At 32.5% G+C, this 26,969-nt stretch overlaps 5 protein-coding genes across 13 annotated transcripts; 3 read left to right on the top strand and 2 right to left on the bottom strand.

The window, feature by feature from the left end:
* Positions 1–650: 650 nt before the first annotated feature.
* LOC111285068 (uncharacterized) lies at positions 651–2,632 on the bottom strand. 2 transcript variants are annotated; one of them, XM_022874299.2, is made up of 6 exons: positions 2,413–2,632; positions 1,944–2,187; positions 1,799–1,839; positions 1,447–1,666; positions 1,323–1,363; positions 651–1,207 (listed from the first exon to the last, which is right to left on the bottom strand). In XM_022874299.2, exons 1-6 carry the CDS (start codon positions 2,453–2,455, stop codon positions 879–881), a joined length of 918 nt encoding a protein of 305 aa, XP_022730034.2. In that variant the 5' UTR covers positions 2,456–2,632; the 3' UTR covers positions 651–878. The 2 variants fall into 2 exon arrangements, with proteins under 2 accessions (XP_022730034.2, XP_022730033.2); XM_022874298.2 differs by having other exon boundaries at positions 1,944–2,190; positions 2,413–2,586.
* A 4,660-nt stretch (positions 2,633–7,292) lies between these two features.
* On the top strand, positions 7,293–10,938 carry LOC111286135 (IQ domain-containing protein IQM1-like). Of its 3 annotated transcripts, none has more exons than XM_022875941.2 (8): positions 7,293–7,644; positions 8,205–8,835; positions 8,951–9,016; positions 9,199–9,287; positions 9,449–9,536; positions 9,636–9,866; positions 9,961–10,062; positions 10,168–10,938. In XM_022875941.2, exons 2-8 carry the CDS (start codon positions 8,245–8,247, stop codon positions 10,657–10,659), a joined length of 1,659 nt encoding a protein of 552 aa, XP_022731676.1. In that variant the 5' UTR covers positions 7,293–7,644; positions 8,205–8,244; the 3' UTR covers positions 10,660–10,938. The 3 variants fall into 3 exon arrangements, with proteins under 3 accessions (XP_022731676.1, XP_089619294.1, XP_022731678.1); XM_089763168.1 differs by having other exon boundaries at positions 7,512–7,644; positions 8,276–8,835; positions 10,168–10,872; XM_022875943.2 differs by having other exon boundaries at positions 7,615–7,632; positions 10,168–10,872.
* A 5,517-nt stretch (positions 10,939–16,455) lies between these two features.
* Positions 16,456–18,073, top strand: LOC111285950 (EPIDERMAL PATTERNING FACTOR-like protein 5). 2 transcript variants are annotated; one of them, XM_022875673.2, is made up of 4 exons: positions 16,456–16,626; positions 16,732–16,940; positions 17,221–17,264; positions 17,371–18,073. In XM_022875673.2, exons 2-4 carry the CDS (start codon positions 16,829–16,831, stop codon positions 17,602–17,604), a joined length of 390 nt encoding a protein of 129 aa, XP_022731408.1. In that variant the 5' UTR covers positions 16,456–16,626; positions 16,732–16,828; the 3' UTR covers positions 17,605–18,073. The 2 variants fall into 2 exon arrangements, with proteins under 2 accessions (XP_022731408.1, XP_022731406.1); XM_022875671.2 differs by lacking the exon at positions 16,456–16,626 and having other exon boundaries at positions 16,647–16,940.
* Positions 18,074–18,640: 567 nt separating this feature from the next.
* On the top strand, positions 18,641–24,436 carry LOC111286660 (casein kinase 1-like protein 1). 5 transcript variants are annotated; one of them, XM_022876750.2, is made up of 14 exons: positions 18,641–18,924; positions 19,320–19,360; positions 20,348–20,417; positions 20,571–20,719; positions 20,809–20,904; positions 20,987–21,057; positions 21,908–21,969; positions 22,070–22,133; positions 22,222–22,306; positions 22,444–22,570; positions 22,678–22,760; positions 22,839–22,902; positions 23,162–23,304; positions 23,725–24,436. In XM_022876750.2, the coding sequence occupies exons 4-14, from the start codon at positions 20,627–20,629 to the stop codon at positions 24,004–24,006; spliced, it is 1,170 nt and encodes a 389-aa protein (XP_022732485.1). In that variant the 5' UTR covers positions 18,641–18,924; positions 19,320–19,360; positions 20,348–20,417; positions 20,571–20,626; the 3' UTR covers positions 24,007–24,436. The 5 variants fall into 5 exon arrangements, with proteins under 5 accessions (XP_022732485.1, XP_089619292.1, XP_089619290.1 ...); XM_089763166.1 differs by having other exon boundaries at positions 20,317–20,417; XM_089763164.1 differs by having other exon boundaries at positions 18,641–19,231.
* Positions 24,437–25,068: 632 nt separating this feature from the next.
* On the bottom strand, positions 25,069–25,718 carry LOC111286661 (uncharacterized). The gene has a single exon (XM_022876753.2). It carries the CDS (start codon positions 25,576–25,578, stop codon positions 25,204–25,206), a length of 375 nt encoding a protein of 124 aa, XP_022732488.2. The 5' UTR covers positions 25,579–25,718; the 3' UTR covers positions 25,069–25,203.
* Between the last annotated feature and the right edge of the window lie 1,251 nt (positions 25,719–26,969).

Here is a 26,969-nt window from a genome sequence, read left to right as displayed (position 1 = left end):
TTTTCCCAATGAATCCGATTTTTTGTTTTAAATTTAGTGATGGTGGAATTAAACTAAAAAGGACACATAACAGATAACGTTCCATTTCCTTTTCTTTGTGGGGGATGGCATGAAGATTCATTGAACTTAGAAGTGGCCATCATGATTCATTGAACATAAAAAAGTGCTTCGCATAGGCATTTAAGGAACAATTATGAGACCCTGTTGTAAAGGACATTGCAGCAAAAATTGACCTCTTTTTAATTTACAAATAATAAAATTTAAATCTTCGTATTTAAAATTTAAATTCATTAAATATCTTTTATTAAAATAATTATATAAATCAATTAAATTAAATTTTAAATTTAAAAAATTAAATTTTATCCGGATCTTAATGTTAGAAATATCCCAATCCAACAAATATAGAATCAGTCAAAATTAACTCAAATGCAAAATCAAAGCATGCCATACTGGCAGCATCTCTTATTTTGTCTTGAGCTTCCTTGAGAATGAGGAAGTGACCATATTTTATTAGAGAGACAGATAAATGGTGATTTAAAAGCAGTTGGATAACATAGTTTAATATTGAGTTTATGATCAGAATAATGGAAAAATCGGTGGCTAAAGAAACACAGGTATATAATATACGAATAGATCGAGTGAGATAAAAATTGCAGACAACGACCAAACTCTATATTAACTACTTTCAATCATGAACACATCCAAATTATTTGCAGTGTCAAATTAAATACAAAAACCGGAATTTGAAACACAATTCACTCAAATTCTCAAAACAATCATCAACAAATGGTACAACAATCTCTTAATGTTTCATTTTGTAGTTGAATTTTCACGAAACATACAGGCAGGAACCATCATAACTATACCAAAGTTTGGAGTCAATCCTTCTTGCTACCCCATGGATGACATACTTTTTCCAACCCCACTCCAAGGCAGTGCCTGAATCCACGTTCTTCCTTTGGTGAGGAAGCAAAATCGTTTGATTCGTTCTTTGGATGGATTGCTCCAACAAGAGCTTCAATTTCTTCCTTTGCTCGTTCAAAAACATTAGGCGCTTTAACTTCATTTAGTGGCGTGGTCTCATCAATGTCATCGTTCTTCCCATGAGTTTCTTTGTGATGATGATGTGGTGACTTCTCATGATGCAAGATCGCCTCCATCTCTTCCTTAGCTCTTTCGATCAAATTGGGGGCTTTGACAGTATTTTCTGCCAACATAAGGCATGTATAGCACGAAAGTTCATCATCATAACCCTTTAAACTACCCATAGCTCGAAAAAGATATATAAGAAGTAAGCAAGAGCCAAGAAACTAGCTAAGAACCTGGTTTCTCATGCTTTAATTCTTCCTTGGTGGAATGGTCCCTGAAAATTTATCCAAAAAACCCCTCAAAAGTTCAGTATTTGATTCTCCTATTCAATTCAAATGATAAATATTAGATTCCAACCTTTTATCGTCATGAGTCTGAGACTCCTTTTTGTGATGGATTGTTTCAACAAGAACATCAATCTCCTCCTTTGCTCGTTCAAACACATTGGGTGCTTTTGCATCATCCACATTATGTTTTTCATGAGTTTCCTTGTGAAAATGTGCTTTTCCGGTATGAATCACTGCTTCAATCTCTTCCTTAGCTCTTTCAATCAAATTGGGGGACTTGGCACCATTTTCTGCCAATATAAAACAGAGCACATAGAGCACTAAAGTTCATCACCACAAGTCATATCATAACCCTTAAAAACTGTCCAGAACTTGAAAAGGATATCTAAGAAATAGCATGAGCAAACAAACTAGCAAAGAACCTGGTTTCTCATGTTTTGATTCCTCAATGTCAGAATGGTCCCTGAAAATTCAACATGATGTGAAATTAAGTATCCAGAAAATCCCCTCGACAGTTCAATAGTCGATTCCCATATTCATTACGAATAAGAAACATTAGATTCCAACCTTTGATCGTCATGAGTGTGAGACTCTTTCTTGTGATGGATTGTTTCAACAAGGGCCTCAATCTCCTCCTTTGCTCGTTCAAACACATTAGGCGCTTTCACATCATCCAATAGGGTGTTTTCATCAATATCACTACGCTTTCCATGAGTTTCCTTATGAAAATGATGTTTTTTTCCTGTATGAATCACTGCTTCAATCTCTTCCTTTGCTCTTTCAAATATATTAGGTGCTTTTACATCCTCATCTGCTAGCATCATTAGAATTGTTTATAATTCTCAATTAGACTTGTAACAAAGTTTAATATGATCACTCAAACAACCACTAATCTGATCTGATACATTCAGCCATGGTAGAACAAAAGAAAAGGATTATGATAAACTAAAGAATCCCCTATATTGCAGAAAATTTTATGTGCAAGGACTTGACTTCAGTCAAGAACGGATATGATTGGGGGAGAAGAAAATCTTACCAGTCAGCGAGTGCGGTGAATTTGGTTTGGGTTCTTCTGCCATTGCAGTTGTGCCTAAGATTGGGATCTGTCAGAATATGATCAAAGTTCGTACAGGATGGTTCGATGATTACAGCAGTTTGCAAACTAACAATGGCATCAGATATTTTTGCGCCTGCCAGACTGGATTAGGTAAAGGCATCGTTGTTGGCCCAAGAAAAGCATTACAACGATATTTTCTATCATCTGCCATTCACATGTTGACATCTGTAAGGCATTTTTGGGAGATGGATTTGATTTTGGGCTTTGGATTTGAATGCTCAAAAAGGCTAAGGCTTTTTTGGGCTTTTTGCCCAAGATTTATTGGTCCACCAGACCACAAAAAGGCTTCTTCAGTTGGGTCTTTGGTGAAACAAGAAAAGGCTTTGCTCGTGAATATTAAATTTTCCGTTTTTCTATATCACTGACATTGTTCAATCACCAAATTCCCATTGCTTGGGTCAACTTGAATTTCAAAATGAAAATCACAAATGGGATTTTGTTCCTTATCTCTAATTTTGTCTTTGATTCGTATTCCGTCATGATTTAAATGTATAGAGGTAGGCAATTCTGTTTGGAAGTTGAGAAGTGGCATGATTCAACGTTTATCAAACTCTCCTTTCTCCTTTAAATGTTCTAAAAGGCAGCTGTTGTACCCTGTAGTTTATCAACTAACACTCCTTTGAGGCGGCTATTTGGAACTTGTCAACTACAATTTTCCTGAATTTCTTCTCCATTTTTGGTTTGATTTTGTCTTTTAAATTTGTTTGAACATCCGTGTATTGAATTGTTTTGTGTTGAAATCAACTTTTGTTCTCCAACTTGCTTCCCCACCATCAACAATATTTTGTCATTCGGGGTTAGTTGTTCAGTTTAACTTTTTAGCAGTCAATCCAGGAATTTGATCATTCCATCTATGTCTTCCATATAGAAACAAAAATTTGAGACCGAATTTCTTTTTTTTGGTCTGGTCTTGATGCTACAATTTTCGTCAGTACAACTTCGTGGCCTTTTCTCATTAAATTCGCTCCCCCCCCCCCCCCCTAAAAAAAGAAAATTTTATTTGATACCGAGACTGGTATTTCCGCTGCACAAAAAAGGGGAAGAATAACTTTTAAACGATACGTGAGCGTGACATAATAATGCTGAATAGTAGTAATAACTGAGAAGATTCTTTTAGAATATTTGTGCATAGTCACTGTTTTATACTGTAGCAGTCACATTTTTTGCATCCTAGCTCTTGATTGTACAAATGATAAACTATATGTGCCGATTTCGGCCGACGTGCAATAAAAAAAAAAGGCTATAAGTTTGCTCGCCGAACCATAAAATTAAATACCATATTGAAAAATTTTATGAATTATGCTCATTAGAAACATGCATCAAACCTTGGAAGTCTTTTTTTTTTAGATTTTGAAAAAGTAAAAAGTCGATTAAAAATAACACGTGACATATAATTACAAACATTTATCGAGAGTTTAAGAAAACATAGAGCTATTCAAAAAACGAGAAACCGATTTAAGATCAAAGACGAAATCAAACAATAACTAAAAAATGGGCTTAATAATGCATTAAATAAAAAAATCACGTGTTAATTTTGATAGATTTAATTATTAAACTAAAATAATTTGATAAATTTAATTATTAAACTAAAATGATGTGAAAAAATTTTTAGAAAAATCGTGACCTTTACTTGTCTCCCTTGACTCCGCTCTGCTGGAGACTGATTAAAACATGTGAGAACGAACGAATGAATAAATTCAATGAATTTTACATCGTGTTTTTGAGCAGTCATAAGGAATGGCGGTTTCTGTAAATATTCCTGTGTAAATATCTCCACCAAGCTGGCTTTTTTTTTTTTTTTACTGCTTCTTATCTTGCCTGGTCTACCATCGTTTAAACACAGCTATTTGGATTTATTAATGACTTCTTCTAGTAAGTATTTTAATGAAACTTTTTTAAAATTATCTTATTAATTTTTTGTATTTAATATAAGTATTATTATAAATAATATCTTAATTAATTTTAAAGAAGTAGCCATTTATTAATTTCTTGTGGTCAATCCTCTGATTAACCTGCCAATCTGTCTCGTGTTTGGTTAGCCACTTTGGCACCAGCCTTTATTAGTAACAACTTCCATTTATGGATGAAAAGCTTGTTTCTGTTGTTCTGTTGCTCTTGCTCGCTATTTTTTTAATTTGTAATAATAAATTTATACTCATGCAATGATACATAAATATTCAAAAGTAAATGTTAGAGTCCACGCTAAAAATAATGAGGATGCCCACTTCGTGACAATACTTCAAGACGTTCGCTACAACAAAATTAAACTGATTGATGTTAGCTGAAATAGTAAGAAATTTTTTTTATTGTCTTGAATTTGAATGAGTTTAAAAGTTGATAAAATTTTATGAATTTAATAGATTTACACAAATAAATCTATTTAAATTAATAAAAAAATTGTATTGAACAAACCTTAAAAACCTTCCACCATTCAATAAAAAGTATAAAACCATAACACAGATGTGTCACACACGTCACAATTACCGACGGGTCACCCACCACGATAGCTATGGGGAAAAATACCGACGCTGAAACTTTGTATTTTTGTTCCAATTTCAACGCACCATTATTCGTGAATTCAGCTAAACACCCGCACCGATAAAATTTCCTCGAAGTTTAGTAAATTTACTTTGCTTGCCTTCCACTTTCCTGTCTTTGTGAAAGCGAATGTCAATTTTTTTTATGAAGGTAGTATAAGTATAATAAAAATTAAAATCATGATAAAATTATATTTATATAAGAATTTAATAAATCAAATCAAATAAATAAATGCATCAATAAGCCAAGATTTAATTATGTACCAAAAAAGAATTCATTTACAATAAGATGCCAAACAATTTTATTATAAATACGTTATTTATTACTTTGTTAATTTAATAACCAATCCAATACTATAAAATTGCTATTGAGTATATTTTTAAAATAATAATAGCAATATATAAATGTGAAAAAAATCATGTAATTTATTGAAAAATACTGAAATATTAATTTTAACAATAAAATTCAAACCCTAACTACTTCAAATAAAAAAAAAAATTGAAAAACACTTATCAAAGTAACTTGTTTAATAGTTTAATGGGTATAAGAGTGCAAGTCAACATACGTAATAATAATTTTTCGAGGAAGCTGCGTTAGACGTTAGTCAAAATTTAATATTAATTCATTAAAACTAGAAGTTCTATCAAATAGTATCAATGCAATGATTTTACCTTTAATTACGTAAATTAATCACATGATTAAATATATTTATTATCGAATTTTGCTAATGAGTTTCTTTAAATATTTCTTAAGATTAGTTGCGTAATTATTTATAATAATAATAATAATAATAATATTATTATTATTATTATTATTATTATTATATACGTTTCCTTGCAGACATGACAGATGTTTACCCTCGTGTTGAGGTTATTAATTAATTAATACTACAGACTATCTAGTCAATGATATTTTATCCCGAGAAAGAAATCTTAAAATCTTTGACGGGTTGTTAGATCGATGGAATTTTAATTTTAATAATCAAAATTTAATTTTTTATAATCTAAAATAATAAAAATAATATTACATCACTAGTATGTTGCATTTAAATAATGCCTTTACATGCTTTTAAAGTTTAATTTAATTTCATATTCTTTGACCAAAAAAATTTAATTTATTTTTAAAATTTATGTTAAAAGTGTTAAAATATTTATGAATTATAATAAAGTTTTGAAAATAAAATTTTATTTGATAGTATCATTTTGCAAAAGATAATAATTAAAAAATCTTTAAATATAATTTTCAAATCTCATTAAATATATTCATCATGTATCTCCCTCTAAAATTAAATTATTTAAAAAATATATGTGTAAAATCTCGTCTTCGTGTGTGTGTGTGTGTGTCTCTCTCTCTCTCTCTCTCTCTATATATATATATATATATATATTTATTTATATATTTGTACTTATAATTAATAGGGTTGAATTTGAATCATTTCTTCTATCTCATTTTTTATTCATATATATATTTTTAAATGTTTAAAAATTATTATGCCTTATTTCTTTTATATTTTATTATGATTTTTATTTTTTAACATCAAAAATAAAAAAATTAAAATTTATAAAAAAAATAATTTTAATATTAAGTACATTAAAATCATATATATATTTAAATTTCATGAAAATTAATACAAAACAAATAAATAAAAACAAAAAATATTAATTAAAAATATAATATTTTATCTATAAAGCACACAATCACCGACATCAATTATAAAGCAAAATCACGTCAAATATAGTGTTTATGTATTACTTGACCGAGGAAAAGAAATGTAAACTCTTGATACTTTTATGCGTGGATGAAAAATCAAAATTCAGTTTACACTATGACAAGAAATTAAAGTAGGGACTAAAAAGTAATTTTTGTTGTAATGTTAGAGAAGGGAGTCATGAAGAGTGGTGGGAAAATGAATGCAGGGGTCGTTAAAAAATTCTTTTTAAATCGTTAAAAAAAAAGGCGTGTGCATGACCAAAGCCATGACCAAACACTCGTTGACTGTTATGAAACAGAACCGCAAAATTCCAGTGCGTGGAGATTTAAAGCGCTTTGGTGTTTTTTCATGGAAGTTTTCCTTAATTACAAGCTTACTTTCTTTGACCAATCTCCCATCTGTCATTCCAGGTATATCTCTATTATATCTCCAACTTTTTGTTTTTTGTATGTAATGTTCCCCAAGGGTCTCCAGGTTCCAAGAAAGGATGGGGATGACCTTTAAAAAACCCTTCAAATTTTCCATAAAGAATTCCAACATTTCAATCTTTGAATTCATCAAACTCTCTTGGTCTTTAACCACGAGGCTCAAAACCTTTGAATTAGACCCATCTTTTTTTAATCCCATTTTATTATTCAAAACCATATCTCAGTTGATAACTAGGTATGTACGAGAGGACTGTCCGGGCCCGTCTTTTGGTTGGATTGGTACGTATTTGAAGGTTTAGTTGGACTTCCCCATTAGTTTATCATCCCTATATAATAAGAGAGAGGGCAGTCAGACTCAGACATCTTTTTTGATCATCCATTCCAAGGGGTTAATTTGTTTTGCTTTTCCAGTTAGAAATCTTATTTCTCAGAGAGAAAGAGGAAAAAGGAACATACCTGAAGGTCAGGATACAGGTAGATATACCAGTCAGTCTTTGCAAATCATTTAGTCCTTTACATGGAGTCTGTCTGTTGGTATTGATTCATATTCTTCTGGTCATAATTAATGGTTCTCAAATTACTTGATTCTTATCTTGGTTTAGATCACTTCACATTCATGATTAATGGAGTTGCATAGGAGTTGATGTTTTCTTTTCTCTTTTCCTTCAATTATTGGAGTTAATCAGTTTGCAAGTGTTTTGCCTTTAGCTTTAACTTTGCCTTTTTTGTTTGGGACCTACACTGTTTGTCATAAACCAAGGTCATATGATCAATTCCGGGAAAGATTCTGTTTGTTCAAGTTCTGAATTCTTGATTATGTTGAATTCAAATATGTAATTATCAATGTTAACAAGATAAAATCAATTTCAAATAAAGAGAAATTAAGTATTCTTCTTTTATGAACTTTTTGATGCAACAATATCTAATTAAGATTTAACACGGAGCTGGTAATTTTCCTATAAGAATTTTGTCTTTTTTAGCTTCATCCCAGCTGTATTATCTTGTAATTTAGCTTCCTCAATCATGTTGAGCAGGCAGGGGATCATTGTCTTGTGATAAGCTAATTGAAGTCTTATGGGATTGTCACTTTCCTTGCTTCTATCAGCCTGGCAACAAATTCTAAGTCACAGATTTTTCGATTTGGCCTACAACATCAGTCTGAGTTCAAAAGATGGAGAGGTGACCTTGAGAGTAAACAGCTTCAAGAGAACAGATTCAGAAACCATGACCAACTCAGCTGGGTCGGATAAAATTCAAAGAAAAAATTCAATATCATTGAAAAGTAGCGAACTTGATCATAAAGTATTGCTTGAGAAAACTTTTTCGTTCAAGAATGTAGTTCAAGACAAAAGGAAGTCAGGTTCAAATGCTTCGAACGGATTAATGCATAAGCCAATGCCCACACTTTCTTTACCAGAACCAACGATTTTGTTCTCACCAAGACCCGTTAGTGAGCTTGATGCGGCAGCTGTTAAGCTTCAAAAAGTCTACAAGAGCTACCGGACTCGAAGAAACCTTGCAGACTGTGCAGTGGTGGTTGAGGAGCTATGGTGGAAGGTGTTAGACCTCGCAGAGCTCAAGCAAAGTTCTGTGTCATTCTTCAATGGTGAAAAACCAGAATCTGCAGTTTCACGGTGGGCAAGAGCCAAGACAAGAGCAGCAAAGGTATCTTTTACACATTCAATCGTTTTCAAATTTCAACAACAATTTTATGTTGTGGCTCCTTAATCATGCTCTTTCTTTAACCTTATGAATCATATGTCTTCCTTATTAATTTCAGGTGGGGAAGGGTTTGTCCAAGGATGAAAAGGCTCAAAAACTAGCCCTCCAACACTGGCTTGAAGCTGTAAGTCCTTTGAAACATATATATATATATATATATATATATATATATATATATATTAAAGGATATACTGTCAACTGTTAGCTTTAACTCGAACTAGCTAGAAAAAGATTTTGTTAACAAGTTTTGCTTGATCACATTTATATAATCTAACTGTATGGCTGTCATTCCCTGTGTTATTTCAGATCGATCCAAGACATCGCTATGGGCATAACTTACACCTGTATTATGACGTGTGGTTCTCAAGTGAAAGCACACAGCCTTTCTTCTACTGGTAATTATTATATTATTTTATCCTTCGGTCGCAGCCTTCCAAAAATTCCCGTTCAACTTAGAAAAGTATAGCAGTAGTAAATTAGCTGTTCGTCACATCTCAAAAGGTCAAAAGTGCAATTCATTATATTCTAAGACTTTCATGTCTTTTGTTTCTGAAAGGTTGGATGTTGGAGATGGGAAAGAAGTGAATCTTGACAAATGTCCAAGGAAAAAACTACAACAACAGTCCATCACATATCTTGGACCAGTACGTTCAAATTAAGACAGCTTGATATATAGTAATTTTCAGTTTAAAAATAGCTGCCTATTTGCTTACGTATCTATCATTTCAATTAATCATTTGCAGAAAGAAAGGGAAGAATACGAGGTAATCGTTGACAATGGAAAGCTTATTTTTCGGCGAAGTGGGTCACCGGTGGATACAATAGGTGAATCCAAATGGATATTTGTCCTAAGTACTACTAGAGCCTTATATGTGGGGAAAAAGGAAAAGGGTAAGTTTCAACATTCTAGTTTTCTGTCCGGAGGTGCTACCACAGCTGCTGGAAGATTGGTTGCTCGTGATGGAGTTCTTGAGGTACAAAACGCATTCATGCATGCATGTAATTAATTGTCTTGTACTCGTCTAATCTTAATATTTGTCACTGACTTTTGTTTTCGTTGCTTTGCAGGCTATATGGCCATACAGTGGTCACTATCACCCAACGGAAGAGAATTTCATGGAATTCATTAGCTTCCTTGAGGAAAATCATGTAGATCTCACTAATGTTAAGGTAAAATCTTGATTATGGGTTAAGATTAGATTAAGTAATTCAACTATCTTCAAAGGATTACTTGGATAAATTTGCTGATGGTGTTTGTGATGTTTTTGTATACAGAGGTGTGCTATTGATGATGACTACTCTTATGGGCAAGCCCCAGCTAGCGAACCCAAACCAGAATCAACGGCTGGTTCTGATGAAACCAGGAAACCTGATGTAAGTGATGGAGGTGACAGCACCAGGAGGGCAGCAACAAGCACAGATGACCATAACCAAGATGAAAAGATTAACACCAATGGTGCCAAGGCGCCAGCACCAGCACCAGCTTTCAATCTGGCCAAGAGATTGTCATGCAAGTGGACCACGGGGGTTGGACCCCGTATCGGGTGCGTGCGGGACTACCCTACCGAGCTGCAATCGAAAGCACTTGAACAAGTTAACCTGTCACCAAGGGTTACTACTGGCGTCGTGAAGTTTGGTCCAATACCATCACCACGGCCTAGTCCAAAGATCCATCTTTCCCCAGGGATTTCATGTATGGGCCTCCCAAGTCCAAGTCCCATAGCAGCAGCTCGCCAAGCCAGTTCTCCAAGGGAGATGGCCTACTAGATCGCATGCTTGGGTGACCATACCCCCTAGGGCACTGCTTGTGCCGAAAGAGACTTGGAGAACCACCTGGAAACAAAACAATTCAACTGACAAAAATGTCCATTCATTACTTCTTTTATTCATCATTTTGTATGTAGTTACTACTATAATTTATTGAGCCAGGCAATTTTTAATCATATATATTCCTGGCTAAAATTTCTTTTCTTTTCTTTTCTTTTTTGTAGTATAATGAAAATGTAATAAATCATTTTGAAAAATATTCTTTTTTATGTTGTAAAATCTAGGTACTTGCAAAGGGATTATTACAACTATAATGATTTAGATGGAAATGGGCAATTCAAGTCGGGATGGTCACGTGGTTCTTGTTAAAGGGCATGAAGTAATATGCACAACCACAACAACTACGTGCATAAAATCACCTTTTGCAGAAAGAAAGCAGAAGATCAAACCTCATCGTCACAGTGAATAATCAAATCACTGATCAAATCATAACTGAGACTTCCAAAACCAAAATGCATCAAATTAAAAAAAAAAAATAGTCTGGAGTCTGCTTATCAACCCCTAAAGTTAGCCAGACATAGTAACAAACCCTCCCATCTCTCTAGCTGGTCGGTCTATACAGTGGGACAGCCATGCAGCTCTCGCTAGTCGTGGGCTTTGCCTTTAGGCACTAGTGGCTACTATGACACTACTGCTTAAATGCTAACTCACAATTATCTCAATCAAAAGATCGATGGAGTTTCTTCCTTTTTTTTTAAGTATTTTTTTCTTATTACTGTGACTTCTCTTGTCATGACTCATGTTTCTTTAGTAGTTTCATGCAGGCTAGCACCCGTTTCTCTTTCTCTTTCTCTTTTTTTTTTTTTTTTTCTGCTGAATTATCAGAAACAAGCTGTAGTACGTACGTAGCATTTACTCTTTTTTTTTTCTCTTCTCATGCCATAATCTGCAGAAATCTGCCGATGAACAAGCTCCATATATGATTAGTGCTGACATTAGGAAATGAGAATGCATAGTGAATTATATAAGTAATAAACAAAGAGGCAGCGCCTCCTTTAAGGTATGCAGTTCCCAGAGCTTTGTCTGAGATATTTAACTGTCAGCTTATGGCAGAAACCCTTGGTCTCTTGTTTAACACCATTGATGAACAAATGACAAAAAAAACATCGTCAATAAATTTATATTTACAAGGATTTTAATTTAAAAGTTTTTCAATTTTTATCTTTTTTTTTGTAAGAAATATGAATGAATTAATTATAAAATATTACGATACATAGCATGTTCAACTTCATCAACGATGACTAAATATTTAACAAAAGAAGGAAGTTCATTAAACATCACATAGTTGACCTCGTAATAATTAAAACTATTACAATAATTGATACTACCAAAGCGAGTAAGGGCGTCAACACACCTATTCATTTCCCTAAACACGTGAAGCATGTGTTGATCTTCAAGATCTTCCATTAACTTTCTATAATCAAAGACTAGAAGGAGTATCATGGGATTAGTCACCCAGTGATTTTTAATCATGGAGATAACAGTGGTGGCATCGAGTTCAATTTTTAACTTATGGGTATTGAGGTTTTTCACCAAAAATAATTCATATCTGAGAACCTATAATTCTACAAAAATATTTGAACACGCCCTAATATATCTAGAGGAACCAAAAATTTATTTTCTCTCACTGTCTCGAATAATGACTCCAGCTCTTACTTTCTCAGGGTTATCCAATGTCGAGCCATCTGTGTTCAATTTATATCATCCCTCATTCAAAAGGTTCCACCTAATGGACGCAAAGGATTGCAATGGAGCCCGAACTCATCTCTAGTTCATCTCAAATAATTCAGCAGCTTTCGCAATCGTCAATTTCACCAAGTCAACGATTTTAACATTTTGTCTAAATTTTCTTCTATTCTTTTCAAGCCAAATCTCCCATAGAATATGAATAAACAACAGGTAGTAGGGGATACCATGCATGGATCAGTGCTTATTTAAAGCATTTTCTTTGATCCATTGTTTATAGTCTATGATTTGATGGGATAAAGGCAAAGAGGCTCATGCAAGGCAATCCATATGTTTTTGGTCAATTGGTAATTGTAAAATAGGTGTTCCAAATCCTCTCGATCATGCATGCAGAATACACAAGTAGTCAGGACGTTTAACCCTCTTCTAACAAGCTTATTACGTGTAGGCAATATACACTGCATGCATTGTTAAATGAAAAACTTAATTTTTGGCAAAGCACGCAACTTTCAAATCCACTCCCATTGACCTTTATTTTCGTTTAAACTTGTTCCTCTAACAAAGTCATAAGCAGATTGGATAGTGAATACCCCACTAGAGGATGCAGACCAATATATAATATCTTGTCCCTATCCCACAAGTTGAGTAGGGATAGCATTTATCTTATTCAAAACATCAGCATTGAGTTTGAAATAAATTGAAAGAGATTGATTATTTTTTAATGCATTCAGACACTAATTCATGGATTATTTTTATTTATTTTGTAACAATATATAAGAACATATTATACTTTTTATTTTCTAATCAAGACATATAATAAAAGATTGTTGACAATAAAAATTAAATTTAAATTTTATAAATAAAATATTAAATTTTTTATAATTCAATTAAATTCGTTGACAAAATTCATACATCCCACAATTATAAATAAACCAACGGCATTTTTATTTAATCGGTCAATACATTTTATTATTAGTAGTATTATTTTTTCCACTTATATAGTGATTGTAGTACTTTCTTTTTCATTCAGATTTATATAATTGAAACATTTAATTAGAATTTAATGGTGGGGTTGGCAACTGTCTCAATGGTTCCCACCGTACGTACGCCTAGTCCTAAACACAATGACTCTTTACCAAAAGGCTATGTGTTTAATCTCAAATTTTCATTTGATCCAGTGCCACATTTCATCAGTTTTGAATTAAAATTTGTCAGTATTTGTATAAAAGCTTTAAAAAAGCTAGCATTACTAACATTAAAAAAAAAAAGCTGTAGTTAAATTTCGCAAAGCCAATTTCCACATTAAATCAAGCTATGGTTCACTGCATTTTGATTTGGGAAGAACTCCAAAATTAATGACGAGACAATGATGTGAGTCAGTGAAAGCAAAAACTTTGAATGGTGTAGCTCTTTAAAGATGACCACCACATTGCTCTACTGTCCGACCTGATCTGATCAGTCGCATTAATCACTAAAATCCATTAAGCCGACCATCCTGATCAAGAGGCTTCGTGTCTTCCATATCAAATCTCAAACCGACTGCTTGAAATTGACCCTACTTTCACCATCTCATTTATTTATGAACTATCAAGCCGTAATAATTATTTTTAAAAAAGTTAATTTAATTATGTGATTGATAAATTCATTTTTATAATAAACAATTTAACTTTAAACCTTATCTTTAATTTATCGTTAACATTAATTTTTTAATATTTAAAATTATCAAAAATTAAATTTTAATTATAACTGTTAGCAATAACATTAATTTTCAATATATATACTATTAATTATTTCATTTTTTTTACAAATTTGATATTTCATAATTTTTAATATCAAAAAATAAAAAATTGAAATATAAAAAAATAATTTTGAGACAACATAAAAAATAGAAGGGAAGAAATACTAATTATTTTCCTTAATTTTGTTATCTATTTTTTCCTTTTACATATATTTTTACATTTTTCATGATTGAAAATGATGGTTTAATTCGTGTTCGATGAGTTTTAATTCAATTTAATATCTTAATTCTAATTTTTTTTAAATTAAATTTTAAATCGAATTAAATTAAATAATTATAAAATAAATTAGAATAAAATTTTAAGTAAATTCATTCAACTTAATTTGATATATATATAATTATTTTTAATTATTTATTTAATTTTATATTTATATTTAAAATTAATATTTTATTAACTTCAAATTAAATTAAAATAGATAAAATTTTATATAATATTAAATTAAATTCGAATAAAAATAAAATAATAAAATATAAATATTATAAATATAAAATCAAATAAATTCAAAATCAATCAAAATACACCTCGACCCCATTGGTTTCATCACTATTCATGGCTTCCATACCAATTATACGTTCTTTCTTTGTCTTTTTTCAAAGTCATCGACGACCATCTTAAAGAGATGAGGCTCTGCAGTCTAGGCATGCAGCCGTAGGATTTTTCCTTTTCACTGCGTTCCCAAGTTTTTATAGGGCTGGCGTTGGGCTATTAATAGGGCAAACCAACCTTTCGGGAATGGCCACTATCAGGCCTATCAGCGCAAGTTTGTTTGTTTGTTTTTTTTAATATAAAATGTTAAATTGACAATCACTTGGCTGCCTTTAATTAAAATAGAAATGATTAATTTTTCCATTTATTTCCTTAGTTTTCTTTTTTATTGACCAATTTTACGTGTGTTATAAACGTTGGAACTTAAAAATTGAGACAATAATTGGATCCATCCATGGTACCCTAATTCTTCGATTCTTTTGTTTTTATTTACCATGTGAACTTTGTGCGTTAATATTGTTTAGGGAAAATTATCTCATTTAATATTCAAAGGTTAAATCGTGATTTTATAAATAAAAATAAAATTTTTTATTGTGATATATTTTAAAAATAAAATTATGAGGATAAATCTTTAAATTTTTAACAATCTTTGCTTCCGTTATGTTAAAACGTCGGCATCGGTAATATAAATAGTTATTATTAGAGAAAGTAAAAAAATTTGATATTGATAGATGTTGATCCAATTTGATTTTTAATGATTAATTTTTTTTTTAAATTTGATATCGGATCGGATGATATAAAAAAATTTTGAAATTAAGTTAAGCTTGGATTATAAGTAAATTCGATCTTACTCGATCCGATATATAAAAATTATTTTTTAATTATTTATTTAATTTTATATTGATATATATTTATATATATTTAATTTTATATTTATATTAAAAATAATATATTATTAATTTTAAGTTGTGTTCGATTTTATATAATGTCTATTTGGGTTGAGTTCGAGTATAAAAATAATAAAAACATTTATCAAGTAGAATTGGATTCAAATTTTATATATTTAAAATCGAGTTGGATTCGATACGAGTAAAAATTAATCTCGACCCGACCTGTTGTCATCATTAATTATTATTAGGAATAAAAATTTATTAAGTGAAATTTATGTATTAACATAAACAATATTAATTGATATTTAACGAGTAAAAATTTCAATTAAAGTAATAGGGTTACAAATTTAAAAGTACGAATAAAATAAATAAAAAGTTTTAATATGTGTATAAGAATTTTTAAATGACTGAGTTTAATTTTTTGATTCGGTTAATTTTAAATTAAATTAATTGTTATTTTATTTTTGTTAATTAAATTAAATTAAGTTTATTAAATTTATAAATTAATAGATTAAATTAAATTTAGCTGGATCAATTAATTTTTTATTAATTAAATAATAAAATATATTTAATTAAATTATATTTTTAAAATTTTATATTTAAAATAAACTAAATAAGACCATCAATAAAATATTGAAATGCCAAAATATTAACTTAAAATTTATAACGAAATAATTTATTTCATATATTTTTAATTTTATATTTAAAATTTATTATATTTTCATTAAATTTTTAGGTAATTCAACTAATTCGATTCAAAAATTAAATTAAATTAAAAATAAAATTATTTTAAAATTAAATAATCAATTAACTAAATTGAATCTATTCCATTTATTAATTCCGTAAAATCTCGAATTTTGAATACCTACTGTTTTTCCTCGATGGAGTTGTCAAAACTCGAAAGAGAAGAAAAACGTACACAATCACGACAGTGTTTCCTCAGCTACCAATCTGTTTGATAAGAAGGTGGAATAACTTGTATGTGAAGCAAAGATCTGTCCACCAAGACATCTGGGAGTGAGAGAAAGAGAAAGACATCGGATAAGGTCTTCGTCTAAGTTGTTTTGTTTTGTTTTATGTTTTTTAATAGTTTTATGGTGCTTCTTTGGCTTGTTTCTATAAGGTCCAACTGTTCTGTTTGTCCTCTTCAGCTGAGCACTGACTCAAACACCCCGCTCTTTCTCAGTCTCTGGAAATAAAAGATTATCATCATCTCATCATCATCATCATTTGGGAATTCTCAGGAAAATGAAGCAAGGAATGTGTTGTTTTCTCATTGTTGTTCTGCAGATAATAAGCTGGACTCATGTATCAACCAGGTCTTTAGCAATAGCATCTCATGATGTTTCTCCTCATCCAGGTTTTCCTATTTTATTTCTCTTAGTACTGCACCTCCATTTGTCTGATTTAAACCTCTTTTTTTTTTTTTTTTGCTAGAAAAATCGTTTTCAATCTTTTGCTTTTCCCCCCAGTTTGAGCAAAAGCTTCTTTTTAACCTTCTCTTATCTCTAAACTTTTCCTTAATTGTGGATTCATATTATAAGAATATATAGAATCCAACTCCCAAAGATTGGTTTCACACTCAGCTTGTCAATTTCTTCTTTTGGTGTTTTACCGATTATCTTAACCTGATCAAACAGGTATAGTTCCAGAGTTCCCGGGAGTTGCCTTTGATTCTAAAAAGGTTGTTCACTATTGAAGCTTATATACACTCTTTTCTGCTCTTTCATTTTTTTTTTCTTTGCCCAGTCTTTGACGACCAGGTTTGCTGATTCTTTTTTATGATTCAGGGTGTTGAAATTAGCAAGGGTGGAGTAGGTTATGGGAGTGAAGAAACATATGGTAGTAGGATGGTGGGAAGACTCGGATCAAGGCCACCAAACTGCCAGCGCAAGTGTGGACGCTGCACTCCCTGTGTCGCCACTCAAATTCCTGCAACTTCTGAGAAACTGGGAACTCAGTATACCAATTATGAGCCTGAAGGATGGAAATGCAAATGTGGCTCCACTTTCTTCAATCCATAAATGCTGCTGGGGTCAATCTCTAACCACCTTTTCCGCAGACTCCCTCTCTCTCTCTCTCGACATGACCCCATGTATAGGATACTCGATTTGTCTTCATCTTTCTCTTTCTTTGTTCCTTCTTCTTGGAGAAAAAAAAGGAAGAAATTTTGGGGTCTGTTAATCTTTTAAGTTAGTTACTGGAATACATGGAAATGGTTTGAAATTCATGGTCAGTTTATGTTAGTGGTAATGTTGTTTCGTGCGGTCTTGTGGTGAATGAATGTAGCCAGCCAGCCAGCCAGCCAGCCAGCCATGTGCTGCAAATTTGCTTTTAACTTGCTTCTTGTGCTCACCAAAATGGGAAAATGATGAGAAAGCTATACATCCTTTTCATTTTCTTTTTAAAAATTTCTGTGTCATAAGCCTTTTATATAGCACTATTATTAATGGCTTCATCCTGTAACAATAATAATCAAATAATATACATACCTCGGGGGAGTTGCTATGTTACTCTGTAAATAAATTAATGCATGAGAGTATGAGCTTATAAAAAAAACTATTATCTGCTCGTATTTTTAGATTTTATTTAATACATTTTTATTTTGAATCCTATGAAATAAATTTATTTATATTAGATTTAATAATTTATATTTTTTTATCATACAAACTATTTTATTATTTAAATCAATTATCCGTCCGTTATTCAAAAATTGTTTTAAATGGAACTTAATTCTAATAAAATATAGATTTTTTTCGAAAGGGAGCAATTCATGTTATTAGTGGCAAAAATAAAAGGCAGAAAACGCTTCCATTAAGAAATCCCAAATGCAGCAAGATCACGTGACAAATACACTCCTTCAATTGATACCAGTCGGATAAAAGCACGTGACCGAAGGACCCCACGTTGACAGTGTTGCGTAAATATTTTTTCTTTTTCACTCTGAGGAACTTTCGCATCGTTTGCACGCCTTCTTAACATGCGTGGCAAGCCATTCCCATCTCTCTCTCTCAAGCCCAGGATTTAGTTTTTAAAAAGAAAAAAGGAAAAAGAAAAAGAGAGACCCACGCCACGCATAAGAAAAAACACACGCGTCCTCCATTCTTCAAAGGCTCGTTTTTTTTTTTCCTCTCCTTGATTCGATTGGATCAAGTCCACAATGCCAGAAAACGAAGCTCTTAGAGAGACAAAATATGCAAATTTAAACGTTTTTGGAGAGAGAAATAGAATCATGATTTCTTAGTTATTCCTCCCCTCCCTTTTTTGTCCTCTCGATTAACCTAACCTAACCCTAGTTTTTTTCTTTGTTAATTTTAATTTTCTTTTCGGTTTAAAACAAACACGTACGTAACTCTAGATCTTTTTCATTTTTTTTTCTTTGATTTTTCTGTAAATTTTTTTTATTTTTTAGGTGATCGAAATTTGGATGTGTATGGATTGTCTGCGAGGTTGAGTCGGTGATTGTGTTGCCATATAATTTCCTCGCTTTTTTATTTGGGGGATTTTTCTTAATTAGGGTTTCAGATTATAGTTAGGGTTCGATTTTCTTTTTTACTTATTTGAAGTTTGAATTGATGGAGCCTCGTGTCGGTAATAAGTTTAGGCTTGGTCGTAAGATCGGTAGCGGCTCTTTTGGAGAGATCTATCTGGGTTCGCTACTTTTTTTTTTCTTTTTTTTTTTCTGTTCCATTTTGTTGTGCGATTTTGAATATAATTTGTTGATTTTTTTTCTTTGCAGGTACGAACATTCAGACAAATGAAGAGGTTGCCATTAAGCTTGTAAGCAACCCTTGCTCAAAATTCACTTTTTATTTTTGTTGAATTTTGTGATTTTCTTGCTTTTGGTTGTTTGCTTGTTAGTTACTGTAGTTTGTTGCATGTTAATGTTCTATAGAATAGCAATGTAGTTGCTATTCTGGTTAGGTTTTAATTCGAGCTCGTATTCCTTGGATTTCCTGTGTTAACACAATCATTTATAACTTAGTGATGCAGTTGAGTCCTAGGATATATTGAAGCAAGAGAGTGTAGAAATCTGCTATTGCTTAGTTAGTTGGATTTTAGCTAATGTGCATCAGGAGGAGAATTTCGATTCCAATTTATAGGAGTAGTTCAAGTGTGCTGATGTTTGGAGCCACTTGACGCTCTGGTTTATGCATACAGTTTTTTGCTTTACCTGATGTTAATTCTTTTTATTTTCATTTTATTGTTTTGATTAATAATTGATAATCACAGTTTGTGGACTCACTCGAAGGAAAAAGAGAAAAAATAGAGAATCAAACAATTAATTAAGGTTTTAACATTGTGGGATCGTAGTATCTCATCAAGAGGTGGATCAAATTTATTCATAAGTGATTTCTTCTTATTTTCTAATGGTTGGATGGCATCATAATGGACACAAGGGTGGTTATCTCCTTAGATAAATAAGGTTAAATGGGGTGACTTTCCTTTTTAGTGTTGATTACCAATTTGCCATTTTATGTAAATTATTTTCTCAATATTTGGTGTGAATTTATTTAATGTTAATCAATGGTACTTATAATTGTTTAGGAGGGGCACTTACAGTTTGGATGACTAATTAATAAACTAACTTTCTGCTTGAATTATTGGTGTGATTCAATTAGCTCAAAGTTTTGACGTTCTGTATAAGAAATTCTTTCTTATATTTAGTGTTGATAGTGATTTTCTCCTATGTTGCAGTTGTTTTAACCATACTAATTTTTTTTTTGGTACATAAGGGAGGTGATGACATTTTTTTTAAATGATCAGGAAAATGTGAAGACAAAGCATCCTCAGTTGTTATATGAATCAAAGTTATACAGGATCCTGCAGGGAGGAAGTAATGATTCTGAGTTTTTTTTTTTTTTTGTCTTTCTAGAGCATCAAATTCTTGTTTCAATGTCTGGTTGTTTTTAAATTTTATATTTATTTACCAAATTAATTCTTATGACTGCAACTGTTGACTTTCCCCATCACAATCTTTTCTTGGTAGGTGGGATTCCAAATGTGAGATGGTTTGGAGTTGAGGGAGACTATAATGTTCTGGTTATGGATTTGCTTGGACCTAGTCTTGAAGATCTATTTAGTTTCTGCAGTAGGAAACTCTCTTTGAAGTCCGTTCTCATGCTTGCAGATCAAATGGTAGTTTCGTATAATTTCATACATTTGGAACTTCAGTTCCTTTTCCTTTAATGTCTTGTAACTTAATGCTATTTTTTTTTTCTTCCCAGATCAATCGTGTCGAATTTGTTCATTCAAAATCATTCCTCCATCGAGATATTAAGCCCGACAATTTTCTTATGGGCTTGGGAAGGCGTGCAAATCAGGTTTGTGCTTTCTGGTCAAAACATTGTTTTATTATATGTTGCAGCAGATTTTAATGTGTTATTGCTTTTCACATTCATATAGGTCTACATCATTGACTTCGGTCTAGCTAAGAAATATAGAGACAGTTCAACTCATCAACACATTCCATACAGGTGAGAGAACTTTGCATGCGTGTGACCTATTGTATTTTACAGGCAGCTTAAAAGGCCGGGATTTGTTTCCATCACCCTATACCCTTCATTTTTTTTTTAAATGGAAGAAAATGCTTTCTTAATCCCATTACTTGTTTGTTTCACTTCTTCTTGATTGGTTTACTAGTACAAATAGTCATCTGAGCTGATTCTCCTATGAGATTCTCTTGATTGCACCTCTATTTTTCGCCATGTGCATCCTCTTTAAGAAAAAGCAACTTCTTATGGATTCACATATTTCTTTTGTGATTATGATAAATGTTATGCATAATCTACCATATATGTTTTGGCATGTAAATGCTCCTGGAGAAATGATATTATACTCACTATAACTTGTGTCAATGCATGAATGAACTAATATCATGCAAATATGCTGTCATTTGGACATTTAAGAGAAGTCTTGCTGATAAAGTTTAAGTTGTCAAGCTTTTATTTTAGGTTCTATGACCTGAGAAGACATGTTTCCTTTTCATTTTTTGTTCCATAATCTGCCTGGAAATTAATTGATACCTGTCTGTTTCCCTGTCTGTTTTATGTTATGAGTTATGGGATTTTCCAATAAGGTTGGTTATTGCATTTTAACTTATAGCTGTGATCGTTGAGTATGGCATGTATTTGTGAGTTTCCAAGGTAAAGCATTGTGAAGAACCCACCCAAGGGTAGTTGTATTGCTTGTAGTGGTGGTGATGAAGCATCTATCTTTTTTGTGTTGCACTGGCATGTTTATTTTAGTATTCTCTTTATTGTTTATAATTTGTGGTTGATGTTCGAAGCAATTTTTTTATATTCTACCTGGTCATGATGGTTTCAGGGAAAATAAGAATTTGACTGGAACTGCAAGATATGCAAGCATGAACACACATTTGGGCATTGGTGTGTATGGTCAATCTTATTGGTGGTATCTTTTCTTTGATGTATAGACCTTTCTTCTAATCATCTTAATTTTGATTCTCTGCCCTTCATTACCATGTAGAGCAAAGCCGTAGGGATGATTTAGAGTCTCTTGGATATGTGCTTATGTACTTCCTAAGGGGAAGGTGATTCTTGCTACCCATGCTACTTTCTTTTTTGTCTTGTGTTCGTTTCTTTAATAGTTTTTGTTATTGATGCCTCTTTTCTTTTCAGTCTTCCTTGGCAAGGTCTGAAAGCTGGAACTAAGAAACAGAAATACGAGAAAATTAGTGAGAAGAAGGTTTCTACTTCAATTGAGGTAAGGATGTCTTTGAACCTTATAGTTGCATTAGGATTCTGTAAAGGGAATTTGAGGTAATAGAAAGAGGTAGATGTCTGGCTTAGAGGTCCTGATTTTACATGCAAAATTGTGACTGAAGATTGATGCTGTTTCAGGCCTTATGTCGAGGTTATCCAACAGAATTTGCATCATACTTCCATTATTGCCGTTCACTAAGATTTGATGATAAGCCAGATTATTCTTATCTCAAAAGAATCTTTTGTGACCTCTTTATTCGTGAAGGTGTGACCATTTACATTTTTAGCAGTGCATGCTGTCAACTTTTGTTATCTCCATAGATCACAGTGACGTCATGTCTTTCATTGTTCTTGTTGATCCTTGCCAAACAGGCTTCCAGTTTGATTATGTCTTTGATTGGACCATTTTGAAGTATCAGCAATCACAGCTGGCCACTCCTCCAGCTCGAGCCATAGTGAGTGCTTAGTATGGTGTTTTACTTATGTTAGTAATCAGTATGGAATGCAGCTTTTGTAATGCTTGTCTCTGTTAGGGCCCTGGTGCTGGAACTAGTTCTGCCATGCCCCCTGCAATTGCCAATTCTGACAGACACCCTGGTAATTGGTGCTTCTTTCATATACTTGATTGTCTCTTAATTAGCGTTGTTTTGAATTTTTTATTACTCAAGTTTGTGTCTAACCTGCAGGCACATGTTAGCACACTGGCAATGTTATTCCTTTTCCAATTTTAAAATTCTCTTTGATATTTTAAGAAAATAAAATACTTGCATAGTATAACAATTATCTTTTCTGTTTCTTTCAAGTTGAAAGATCTAGTTATGCTTGGAATTATACCATTTGCATCTCTTGGTTGCAGCTGGTGAGGACATGCGAGCAGCTGGTTTCTCATCCATAGATTCCTCTAGGCGGAGAACATCAGGACCCTTGATGAATTCTGGAAATTATGCAAAGCAGAAGAGTCCCATTGCAAATGATCCTGCAATTACCAAAGAATCTATGGTAATTTTTTTTTTTCATTTTATGATTGTGCATGTGTAATAGTATTTTGAGGTTTGTCATCAATCTTGCATTCCACATACTGTCTTGGTCCGTTCTCATTTTAGGATATTTCTGTCGGTGTCGTTGGTGCTGGTACATGGGATGACCAATAATAACATTATGTTTATAGTTTTCCATCTGTCCTCTGTTATCTGCAATTGCCTTTTTAGTTAAATTAGGAGGCTCTGTACATTAGTGCGTATATGCACGTAACAAAAGATGGATGTGTGCTTCAGATTCCCTGTCCAAACTTTTGGCAACAGATATTGGGTAGTTTTGAACAGCTCCTATGTATTTGTCCTATTTCCTTTTTACATAACCATTGTATATTTTATTCCATCCTTATCTTTTAGTGCTAATTTGGATTTTACTTGGACAAAGTTTGTGGGGCAGTCAGGTGGATCATCTTCAAGACGAGTTGCTGTTTCTAGCAGTCGTGATGCGTTTGCTGGCAGTGAGGTTGACCCCCAACGTTCTCGTACAACTGATGCTAGCCCTGGAGCATTGCACAAAATTACAAGTCGACAACGAAGTCCTGTTGAATCTGCTGACCCTAACCGGACATTGTCTGGGAGAAATACCTCTAACGTCAAGAACTATGAAGCTGCCCTCAAGGGAATCAAGGGCCTGCAGTTTGAAAGTGATGAGAGAATTGATTATTAAATGCTCAGCAATATGTTGTAAACCATGAAATGGTTGATGTACTACTACATTTTGTAACAGGGTATGTTTTCTTTTTGGGGGGTTGGGGGGGGGGTTTGAGTTTTCAAGTGGAATTTGTAACTTGGAGCCCCTGATGTAGACTCTCGTGCACCGAAAGCGTAAATTTCTGCACTCATGGAAAGCTTGTGAAGTGAAATTTGACTGCATCAAAATTGTTGCCCGTGAAGGCTAGGTGTGTGGTATGGCTATTTTGCCAACGGTTTCAACTTACTTGTTTTTGTGGCGTCACTTTCATTATAAGATTATACTTTCAGGCGTCCATAAGATTATGCTTTCTCAGTTATCTGGAACTTCTTTTCTAGTTTTTGAGGTTTGAAACCTTGTGGCATTGTAAAGTGTTTACCGTATTCATGCAACTCTTGTTCTTACCTTTTCTTTTCCCTTTTTTTTTTTTTCTTTGTGTCAATGCTCGTAAGGCAAATTTATGGATTATTTGTTCTTTATAGTGGACATATGTATATGTATACATACATACATAATAACGGAAAGTAGGATTCAGGACATGATAATCAAGATTCTGTTCCTGTGAACTAAGGGAACTTAAACGCAGGACATGATAATCATAACCATTGCTTTTTCATTGGTCTGTCTGTTTTCATTTCCATTTTACCTTGGCACTCTCCACTTGAAAGATTTTTATTCTTACGGAATCAAGATGGTAATTGTAACAAAACATCTATTAGCCATGGTAAGTTGGCTTGAAATAATAAATTGCCGAAGTAACCAATAAATGGAATAGATAGTTCCATTGGCGGTCTGCATTGAATTCTACGAAAAGTGATCCCAAACCACTTAAACCACCAAGTCCCTTTTTTTTTTTTTTTTTTTTTGCCGAGATTTAAACCACAAATCTATAACCTATGATTGTATTGATGTTCCAAATTTTCATGTACATATATATATATATATATATATATATATGCCTTCAGAAATCAGATAGCTTACATTTTTTAGAAGACGAAATGAGCCTCAAAATTACAGATAGAACGCAAAGCTAATAAGTATACAAAGCAAAATAGAACGATTATTAATTCAACAGTGCAGGAAAGGAGAGGAGCATTTCGTTAGAGAGTTCATACATAATTGATTTTTACCCATAAATTCCTTCACAGACAACCAAGCAAGCAAGTATAAATTTTACCACCACCCATAAACTACCCTAGTGTACCTTTCCTTGAGCCACCTAAAACTCTTCTTGAAAGATCCTTTCACTTTCCCTTCAACAGCGTAAACCTTGTAGCTAGCTACCCTCTTCTTCCTCTGCAACTCCGGATCATTCAAACTCCAGCTTTTAGAAGAAGACCCACTTGTGTACTTGACTTTTTTTAACTTAGTATCGTTATTATGCATCTGGGTCTGGCCATGGCGCACATTTGAGGCATAGGATGCACTGTAACACCTGAGATCTTGCATGCTATGGATACCATTCCCATACGACGAAGTGGGTCCGTTATAACTCTCTATCTGCTGCATTCTTCCATCGCCACATGATTTAGATCTAAAGTCTTCCATGAATTCTTCTACTGAAGATATTGGGGGCCGTGGGGGAGGAGAAGGAATTGCTCTCTCTCTCTCTATCTCTGGAAGCTTAGCTTTTCACATTCCACTTTATATCTCTAAAGCTGGTGCCCATAAATTGAGTGGATTTTTGTGGTTTGGAGCCTTGTGTTAGAGGAATTATAGTCTCTTTTATTTTCGTTGAGACGAGACAATTTTTCTTGTATTAACCCTGCTGACTTTTAATGATGAAGTCGCGTCGGTGGTTCGTACATAAAGTTAAGGAACTAAACAAACTAAGTTTAGGTGTAATAAAGCCAAATCACTTATTCCCATGTTTAAATGTTTAATCCATCACTTCCTTACATACAAATTTCACCCACATCATTATCTCACCTAATCTACCTACTAATTGCTAGTAGATTTAAAAAAAAAATAATACTAATAACTAAATAAATACTAATCTAAATGCTTTCAGAATTATCATTTCATATAGTATAATTTTTTAATGTTATAAATGAATTAAAAAATTGATATAGATTTGTTTTTTAATTAATTTTTTTAATTTTTTAAATAAATCATAAAAAAATGTATTATCTTATTAATTTTATTTTTATAATCTAAAAATTTTACTGATTTTCAAAATTTTATGACCGTATCAACCTAAAATCCTTATTAAAGCAACCATAGAGGATCATATAAATGATAACAAAACGGGGAGAAATGGAGAGTGGTTTCCACACCTTAATCATGGTGGGGCTTTAAGCTCCTCTTTTTGTTGGGACAAAGGCTGCTTTTTATGCCCTCCACAAATATCAACACCCAGCACAACAAATCTGCTGTTTTTGAGTTGTTTTTGCCCGACAAGCATACAGCTCCAGCTTTTTATTAAATGAAACCAAATAATGGAGCCTCTTCCCCTTTTTTTTTTTTTTTCTTAAAAAAAAAAATTGAGGCACTTTAACTTTATCAAAATCACTTCTACATCCACCAATGAGGGTTTCAACTTTTTAAACGAGATAAAACAAGTTCAATCATAATTCGTAAAGCAGGCTTGATGGTATATACATATATAAAAATAGATTAAACAGTTTCAGAAACTTGCGCTGTAAACAAGGGATGCAGACTTGAGGATTGCTGGAAGAAAAGTCTAAAATCTCAGATAAAAAAGGAACAATTGCACTGATCAAAATTTCTAAATTGCACATGTTTCCAATTAATTATCTGTAGGTCACGAGATTGTTGTCCTCAAATCATGAAATTTATAGATTGAAACAAATTTATTGACTTGAAACCATCCGAGTCAAACTCTGAGGCGAACTAAATTCGAGTAACAGTTCTCGAAAATAAATTGTCTGTAAACTATAGACAAGACTCAATAATTTTCAACTAATAAAGAACCAATA

The sequence above is a fragment of the Durio zibethinus genome, chromosome 6 (assembly GCF_047325235.1).
Source record: "Durio zibethinus cultivar Kanyao isolate XHJ-2024 chromosome 6, ASM4732523v1, whole genome shotgun sequence".
Taxonomy (NCBI): Eukaryota; Viridiplantae; Streptophyta; class Magnoliopsida; order Malvales; family Malvaceae; genus Durio; species Durio zibethinus.
The sequence above is the reverse complement of the archived record's forward strand: the minus strand, read 5'-3'. Positions and strand labels throughout refer to the sequence as shown.